We start from the raw sequence: 9,822 nt of genomic DNA, 5'->3' as shown, positions 1-9,822 counted from the left end.
AATATTTCTGAGATCCAGGAGTTCATCTCTATGGAGCATAAGTCTCTGAAGTGCATGTTTTCCTTTTGTGGCCTTATCTTGACATTTCAGCTACTCTAAGCAGACCAAAATACAAGGCTGTACAGCAATGGGCACAATCCCTCTTTTGTCCACAACGCTAATCTGTGTCCAGCAGTTAAAATAGAAGTGATTTTTAAAGTTAATTATTATAAGACCAAGCCATATTCATTGTTGAAAAAATACAAAATACAAATAAGCCAAATAAAAATACTAACAGCCTCACTACAGTTAACATTTTGGTATTTATTCTTCCAAACCTTTTTCTGTGATAATGATATGTATTCTTTTTGTACAAAAATGGAATTATGTTATGCATATTGTTCTGTAATCTGCTTTTCTCACTCTCATTCATATATAGACCTCTTTTCTGGCTAATAAATATACCATATCTTTTTAATTGGCTATAGAGCACACCATTGTCTCACATTGTCTCACCAAGAACATTATTTTTAGGCGTATCCTTATTGTTAAACATTTAAGCTATTTCCAATTTATAATAAAAATTGCTACATTTTTGCATGCTTCCAGTTGTTACCTTTGCATAAATATCTAGAAGAGGAATTGCTAGGTTAAAAATGTATGCAATTTTAAAGCTTGACCAGCCCATTGTCCAATTACCCCCCTTCCCTAGAAATTTACCTTCTCTTGACAGTTTCCTTTGGAGAAATATCCTTTCCCCAACATTCTAATACTGGATATTATTATTTTTAGCTTTTGTAAATTCAATAGGTGAAAATAATCTAATATTTACCTTAACGTATTCTTGGGTTACTTTTTTTTGTTACTAGGAAGACTAAAGTTTTTTTCAAAGCTCTGTTGGTAATTTTAATTTCTTCTTTTGCCAAACTGCTTATTAATATTCTTTGCCCATATGGGGCTTTATCTTTTTATTGATTTATGTATTAAGAATAATAATTCCTTGTTCATCATACATATCGCATATACTTTCCCCCAATTTGTCATTTTCCTCCGAATTTTATATTGTGTTTTTGGAAGTATAAAAAATTTGAGTTTTTAATGTAGTTAAGTCTATCCTTTTCTGATATGGTTTCTGACTGTGTGTCATGTTTTCAACCAGACCTCACCTTACAGTTATAATATTTATCTTTAATTTTTCTGGATTTTATTTCTTTCTTTTTCACGTATAAACTTATCCGGAGTCTATTTTAATCTAAAGTGTGAGGTCGAGTTCTAAATTTTCCCTCCAAATGTTAGTCAGTTGTTTTAAGACTATTTCCTGAATAATCCACTTGCTGTGAATTGCTACTTTTATAATATATTAAATGTTTACATATACTTGAGGCTGTTTTGAATATACTATTCTATGCCAGTAATACTTATTTGGTTCTGGGTATACACAGTTTTAATTATTGGAGCATGTTCCCTGCAAATCCACCTCCCCACACACAATTGTTCTTTTTCCTTCTCTTAGAATTACCCTGACTATCTGTGCACAATTATTCTCCCAGAGGAAATGCTCATTGGGATCTTTAAAAGACTAGGTTGAATTTAAAAGGATAATTTTCACACTGTTGAGTCTTTCATTCAGAAACACAGTACGTCTCTCTCCATTTGTTTATATCTTTGTTGTCCCTCCATAAAAATTTGAACAATTTCTTTTTATATTATCCATACATTTTTTGATTAAGTTTTTGCCTAGGTATTTCTCTTCTTGGGCTGCTTCTATGGTTGAGCCAATGCTGGCGTGTGCTCATGGTGGCTTTTTGAGCACAGGGTCAGGTGGGCAGAGCTTAAATCAGGGCTCAGCCACTTTCTCGCTGTGTGACCTTGAGCAAGTTAACATTTCTTAGCTCATCTCATCTGCAAAACATGCATAATAATACCGTGTGCCTTAGAAGGCTGTTGGAAAAAAATCAATGAGAAAATGTAGGCGAAGCTCTATGCCACGGGCCTGCCCTCCAGATACATGAACGGGCATTCTGATTTTGCCAGATTCTATGCTAGCAAATGTTCAGTTAAACACAAGCTTGAACATTGCTTCAAATATCCAGAGCCTTTAAGAAACCATCTTCCAAAACAAACTTTCAGTTTCTGAGGACAGTGTAACCTAAATGCGGTTTGTTTAGAACACTCTACAAACATTATGAAGGCTTAGAGTGTGACACTGCCCACCAACCAGAACCCATTCCTTTAAAGCATCAAAGAGCACAGGACCTCACGCATGATACGTGTGGAACTTATGTGTTTATAGATCTGGCCACTGACAACGTGCCAGGCCCGCCACACCAGAGACAGCCCCAGTGTGGGTACAAGTTGCTTCAGCAGTGGGTCAGCAGGTCATTCCTAGTGTCGCAACTCTCACATGTGATTTTCACCGGTGGTGCGACGGCCAACGCGCCTGTTAGTAAGTCAGCAACCCGGGACCTGGCTCCCCACCCATGCCCGAGCCTGGAGGCATTGTTCTCCCTCACGCTCGTTCCTTTATTGAGTTAGATGTGTTCCCTGCTATCTCTGTGGCTATTTATCATCTCTGTGAAATGATCGAATCAGCCCTGATGTTTCCAGCTCTGGCAAATGCTAGAATTCCCTGTTAAAAATACCTTGGCAAACTGCCACAGAATTGCAACAAATAAAATCAGTGATCCCGCTTCAAACCTCTGTTGTTTGCCTTGATGTTAATTCGTACGGCTTTGGTCACTTATCTGTGACAGCAGCATGAGTGAGTGATTTTTCTCAGAGGGTCATGTGTAGATATTTTTAAGAATGTGGGGTAGCTTTCCAAAAAGCTGTATGGTGACAAGCCTCCAAACGTAAAACACCAACTGCATTGATTAAAGAGCATCATCTGATGATTTTTAAGAAAGCACTTAAGTGGAAGCCTCCGGTTAAATGAGGAGGTGCAACTGTAACGCCTGATTTCATAACTGCCCCTTGGCTGCAGTCAGGATCAGATAAGCCATCTTTGTCCTTCTGACCAGTTTACCTTGTAACAATCCCTCTTTCTGACCACAGCTAATGTTGCCTGTCTCCCAAGATGTCATCGACCTATGCTAAACCTTTCTCTAATTATGATGCTCTCTAACCTGGTTTGGGGAGGAGTGCAAAGTTCGGTTTAGCACCAAGTCACGGAACAGTTAGATCATGCTCTCTTCCGCGTCATCAATAGAACGTCCCTTCTCCTTCCCGTAAGAGGCCTGCCCAGGTGGAATTATAGAGACAAGAATCTGGCTGCCATCAGAGCCAGGCCCAGAATTGGTCCAAGACACATAGATCATGCCCACGGTGTAGACACAATCTGGGCTAGTATTCAAACGAGGCTGTGGTGTATTGAATTTAGTGCATCTTCTCTCACCCACCACAGACAGGCATAGACACACACACATACACACACCCCTACATGTTAACCATGTCATTTGAGGTTAGCATCCTGCAGGATTATAAACTGTTACTTTGTATCCCTCATGATACTTAGCTCGGATTTGAGGGAAATCAGTTGGCACTTCATATACTTAATATTTAATACCTGTTGACTTTTAAATGACTAGAGGGACTGGAGAGAAAAAGAGGAAGGAAACTCATAAAGTAATTGGAAGCGGCCACAGAGATTTAATGGAGTGGAGAGGCCAGAACGGTTCACACAAAACTGCTGTTTTCTTGCAATTCATGGTTCAGTCTTGTCAATGTCTGCACTGCATCAGCCACCAAAGACTTTCAGAGTTGGCCTCATGGTGGATGGCTTTCTTGCTACTAAGGGTTCTTTTTAAAAGTTTCTAATTTGTCTTTTCATTTATGGAATATCTCTTTTATTTTAACTAATTAGTCAAAGAAAATGAAAATCCAATTTTAAACTCTTCTCTAGATTGAGCTTCATCAAAAACTTGCTGTGCAAGTTTTTAACCTCTCTGATTTCCAGGTTTACTCAGATGGATTGTTTCAGTTTTAGCTGGTTGTCTTGGCATGATGTGGACAATGTCAGGCACATATTAGGCACTCAATAAGTATATTTGAAAAATTACACTGACGATCATACTTTCTCCAAAAAAACACAAAGAGAAGGGAAGAAACAGGGAGAAATTCAAAAAATTCTCTATTAAGCTAACCTGCATTTTCCTGAAAAATACTAAAGTGATACATTTTTATAATACTGTTGAGCTCAGAAATGAATCATAAAATGAACAATGGAGGGCTTCCCCGGTGGCGCATTAGTTGAGAATCTGCCTGCTGATGCAGGGGACATGGGTTCGAGCCCTGGTCTGGGAGGATCACACATGCCGTGGAGCAACTAGGCCCGTGAGCCACAATTACTGAGCCTGCGCGTCTGGAGCCTGTGCTCCGCAACAAGAGAGGCCGCGATAGTGAGAGGCCCGCGCACCGTGATGAAGAGTGGCCCCTGCTTGTCACAACCAGAGAAAGCCCTCGCACAGAAACGAAAACCCAACACAGCAAAAATAAATTAATTAATAAAAATACATTGGTGTCTGAGTCTCACACCTGAGATTCTTAAAAAAAAAAAAATGAACAATGGAATTATTACAAAAGCAGAACAGGTATACTGTTACTTACCTTCTTTGACTTGGTTAATTTCCTAGGTAGTAGTAGCTAGGTATCTGGCATCTAGAATAAGTGTCTTATTATTGTTGTTATTACTGTACTTTCAAAGTTATAAATTGACTTGGATGAAATCTAATTCTCCCCCAATCTTTCCCAATGCTGTTACTCAACATAAAATCATCACTGTGGCCAACAGGCATAAAGGGAAAGAAGACGTGTGCTTGGCTAATATTTGCAATTCCTTTTCTGTGGTTATTCACCTAAGCTTGCAGAGGCAGAAACACCACGCTTTCAGGAAATTGTCTAGTTATAAAGGCCTCAGGAAGAAGGAAGAGACTGCCCAGACTGTAAGCACCAAGATGAAAGGAATTCCATCTTGTTTTTGCCACTGTCGAGTGGCATTAGAGAACGTATTGTAAGGATGGGGGTAGACAATAAGGGAGTGAATTCTTTCAAGACAATTTAAACAATAATAAAACCAACTCAATGGATCTGTTTTTTGTTATCAACACACGCTGGCAAGGCTGAACAATGTCGGTGATGAAATTCTCTTCAACTCTAGGGCAGACCTCAGCTCCACCCTGCCCACCCCTTGGACACTGTTCCACTGACACTGTTCCCGGTACCCCATACGTTGCCTGGCACATAACATGTACGAATTATAGGGAAAAATGCTAAGGTGGGAAATAAGGATATAGAATTCCCCTTCCCCCACCATTCCTTTGCTGTCTTTTCCCACTGATTTTTTTGAAAACATGAAAACCATACTTTAAACTTCCCATGGTACTTTGTACATCCCTGGCCCTTATTAAAATCCTGTGCTAAATTTCAGATTCCACAGCTCAAGGAAAATGTCCACTCAGTGAGGACAAGGCAAAGTAATGAGGAACTGCTGGCTAATGGGATGTGTGGGAAAAGTCCGGAAAGACCTGAGCTTATGGACCTGAACAAGAGAAGGTGAAGGGTTGAAGTCTGCACACAATGTAGTGCATTAAGTGTAGGATGGTGACCAGATCACCTCGTTTTTCCCAGGATCAGAGTGGACTTTATGGATAACAGAGGTTCTGTGTCACAGTGTCTTTCTAGCATCAAGAAGTAGATGGATTCCAGAAGTCTTAGTTCCCCATCCTCCTGCTAATCCAAGCAGGATGGGGAAGTGTGTTTTCCACTAAGTTCAATCTGCAGTGACTGTTATATACTTTCTGAAGCATTAGAGTCACCCGTATACTGCTTAGACGGTACAGGAAGGATGATTCACAGAGGTCAAAACCACTGGGGAACTTTGGACGTAATGATGTGTCAAAATAGGTTAACCGATTGTAACTAAGGTCCCGCTCTGGTGGGGGGTGTCAACAGCGGGGAGGGTTGTGCATGTGGGAGCCAGGGGTATGGGGGACTTCTATGTACTTTCTGCTCGATTTTGCTGTGAATCTAAAACTGCTCTAAAATAGAAAAGCTTTAAAAAAAAAAAAAAGTCAGTTGGAGAGGATGGGGAGAATTATTGCCAGAGCATAAAAGAATTCATTTCATTTGTGTGGTGCTTTAAAACTTACAAAGTTTTTTTCTCTCTTGGGATCCTGTGAAACTAGAAGGACAGGTGGCATTATATCCATTTTACAAGATGAGGAAACTGAAGCTTACAGAGTTAAAGTGACTTGTCTTAGTACAAAGGATAAATGATCATCCAAGTCGGGTCTTGAAACCAGTCTTCTGATTCTAAGCCCAGTGACCATTGCACTCACCACCTGTATCTCTAATGATTCACAAGCTTTCAGAAAAAAAATCTTCTATCTGTCCTGGATTCCAGGTTCAAAGTAAATGTTTCATCAATTATCAATGTAATTAAGACAATAAGAGAAAGAAATGTAAATAAAATCACGACAGAAAAGATTATCCAAAATACAAGATAATCCAAACTATGTACCCTTTCAAAAATTCCGGACGGCTGAGAGGACTATTCTGAAATCACCAGCATATTACCTACACTGGTAATGGATGGGGAACCTAAAGGCTCCAGATCATTACTAGGGGATGAAACAAATTTCTCAGGATTGGTAAGCTCCAAAAAGAAGTCCCCAGGGAAACCAGGAGCAAAAATAATGCTCCACATACTAGATGTGCCTGGACCTTAGGACACAGGCTCATTCACCCAAAAGGCAATACATTTATGTATATCAATTATAACTTTTTATAATAATTAAAAATAACTAATACTTATTGAGAGTTAATTTTGTACCAGGATTTGTTCTAAGTGCTTTGTACTTTTCTGAGTTTTTAGTGAATAAAAGTTAAATTTGCTCTGCAATATCATGATACCCTTTGATGTAGTCAGACAGTGCCATCAGCACCAAAGGCTGGGGACTTGCCACTCTTGGTTCTATAACCCTGGTCCTGGCTTCATCAAGAGGGAATGAGGTGACAGCTTGACAGTTGTCCTGTGAATTAAAACCAGACCAACAGAGGAATGTAGACATTCCCTTTAAAATCAATAATTTAGCATGAAGCAGCTCTCCGAATAGGTTAAGCCTTTTTGCCTTAGAAGCGGAAATGTGGTAGAGCTTACTTCAGAGACCAGCCTCTCGGTATCTCAAAAACATGATTTCTAAGAAGCTTTTACCACCATACAATTCTCTAACGTTAAGCTTCTTCTATGTTGCCAATAATTTCAAGGAACAAGGGGCGGGTATATAAAAACCAATGACATCTCACATCTTTTGAGGGTGCACATCAGAGATGCAGTAATAAGATATTTATAAGGTTTTGGGGGGTGATCTGAGCCCTAAACTGGACACACATAGATATTCATTTTTAGGTAAAAATGCAAAGGAAATAATTCCTTCGTAATGTCCTCTGTGATACTCCCACTAGCATTCTTTTTTTCTTTCATCTTCTTGTTAATGTCTGATATCTCCTTTAAATAGGATAGACTCTTTTCTGAACCAGTGGTGAATTCTAACATGCAAGTACCCGCAGAGGTAACAATGATTGACATCTACAGTAAGATGCATATCCTGCATCAGAGCAGAGGCTCACCTCAGTAAGATTATGGTGGCACGACTTCTCAGGTAAGGCTTAGGGGAGGAAGCAGAACAAGGGTCTGGAAGACAAACATCTGACTGCCCCAATCACTGTCTAATAATCAGTCTTTCCTTGCATCGCTCTGGCTTCAGGAACTGCTTACGACAAGTGACTGCGCTCTGGAAACATTTAAGGTGACTGGTGCAGGGCCTCCGGTTAACTTGGAAGGAGAGACGGTAGGTGGTCTTTATCCTGCTTTGAAAATGTATTCTGTTTATTCCGACAGAAGTGTAATATCTCAGTTACAGGCTCAGTCAAGTTCCCTACTCGTTGGTCATCTCGGAGTCACCCCATCAGCAATTCTGTGCCCCCCAAATCACAGCAGTGCTCTGTGGAGCAAGTCCCTGACTTACTGAATCATCAATCCTATTTCCTGCGAGCATGTCCCAGGTCCTGACCAAAGGATTCTCTGATCAAAAACACCCAGACACGGTAATTTCTATCCTCACAAAAGATAATATAATTTAAACAAGACTGTGGAAGGCTAAAGGACGCACAGGTCCCAGTGTGCTAAAATTTTCTATTAAGCAGAGCCACCTAGTGGTAGAATGGAATATGGGTTTTTTAAAAATTCTCATTTAATTTCTCTCATATAACAATCCAATTCAGGCGGGGTTTTCTTTTGTTTTGTTTATGTTCATTTTACTCACTCTTGTTTACAGTTACCCCTTTGAGATTGTCACCTCCATCTGTTTTCCTTACCAAACATCTACTCATCCAAGGTCAACAAACCTACAGTTTGTCATAATCAGAAAGTTTTAGGACTAAAACAGAAGCCGACTCAACAGTGTCTCTTTAGAAGGGCAAAAAAATGTCACTACTAATTTATTTCTAAAGATAAAGAGTCACTAGGATATTTAATCTGTACCTTTCTATTTTCCATAACTCACACTTTCGTTTCTCCATACACCCATGAAAACTGTCACATAAAATTTATAGGCACAGGGACTCTCCTGGTGGTCCAGTGGTAAAGAATCCACCTTCCAATGCAGGGGACATGGGTTCCATCCCTGGTCAGGGAACTAAGATCCCACATGTCGCGGGGTAGCTAAGCCCGCACGCCACAACTACTGAGCTGGCGCCCTGAACTACAGAAGAGAGAACCCGCACACCACAACTAGAGAGAAGCCCGCATACCACAACAAAGAGCCCGTGTGCCAGCAACTAAGACCCGACGCGGCCAAAAATAATAAAATAAATAAATGAATAATAAAGAAATCTTAAAAAAAAATTTATAGGCACACAGAAGGTGAGCAAAAGTCCTCAACTGTGGTCTCCAATCTCCCCCTCCCAACCATATATAATCTGTGGTAGAAATTAGAAGTACCTTGGGTTGCTGTGGTTTGGTTCCTTTTCTTCCTCTAAAGTAGGTAAACACTCATAGTTGGCTAGGACAGAATAAAAGCAAGCTCATTGTTAGTCACTAAAATTCTGGTTTTTATCTACAAAACTCGTGCAGTTGAGTATCACATTTCTCTGATCTGTATGGTTAGTTGTGCAGAAATGGCCTCACCAGGGAGTTTCAGAGGTTAAAAGATTAATGACGGCAAGGCTCTTGAAATGGAAAAAGCACTAACAGCACAGATACAAGACTTCAACGTGCCTCTGGCCCCGTTGGAAAGGGCACAATTCATCACTGCTTGGTTATTCAGTCCCTGAGGAACACCACTGGGGCTCCAAAGGCTAGAATCTGCATGGATCAGAGTAGACACAGGAATAAAACAGCTTCACCCAAGGTCCTGATGTGTCTGCAGAATGATTTCAGTCTGGAGGCACAACAGGAAAGAAGCAGGTAAAGTGGGGAACAGCCGACCTTGTTAAAGTCATCAGAATTCTCTCCTATTACACGAATGCTGTTTCCAAGGGGGAGAAAAATCCACTGGATCTATCACCTATGTGTCAAAGCCACTCTCTGCTTTAGCTGTCAAATGGAAATGCCTTCTTCCGGATTTAATGGAAATGCCTTCTTCCGGATTTAATGGAAATGCCTTCTTCCGGATTTCTGGTTTTAGTGAGTGTAACAGGATCATGATTTTATACTACAATTACCTGAGTCACAAAAGCAAATACAGCAAAATATTAAGAGAGATTGGTTCTGGGTGGTGGAACACTTTTCTTCTTCTTCTTTTTTTTTTTTTTTTTTTTTTGCCTTTTCCAAATTCTACTGTGTAC

The 9,822-nt window shown here is 40.1% G+C and overlaps 1 protein-coding gene across 4 annotated transcripts in view; it reads right to left on the bottom strand.

Moving 5' to 3' along the window:
- The window catches only part of TMEM154 (transmembrane protein 154), a 61,461-nt gene that overhangs the window by 19,648 nt on the left and 31,991 nt on the right, over window positions 1-9,822 (bottom strand). For all 4 annotated transcript variants that reach the window (XM_089912339.1, XM_022599644.2, XM_089912340.1 and 1 more), the window contains one exon: window positions 8,978-9,038. In XM_089912339.1, coding sequence (XP_089768465.1) covers window positions 8,978-9,038 — 61 coding nt within the window. The remainder of the gene's footprint in view (window positions 1-8,977; window positions 9,039-9,822) is intronic.

The sequence above is a fragment of the Delphinapterus leucas genome, chromosome 5, assembly GCF_059928025.1.
Source record: "Delphinapterus leucas isolate spDelLeu-1000000601 "Yukka" chromosome 5, BTC_Dleu_Yukka2, whole genome shotgun sequence".
Classification (NCBI taxonomy): domain Eukaryota; kingdom Metazoa; phylum Chordata; class Mammalia; order Artiodactyla; family Monodontidae; genus Delphinapterus; species Delphinapterus leucas.
Note: the sequence above shows the minus strand (reverse complement) of the source record. Positions and strands in the feature narration are given on the sequence as shown.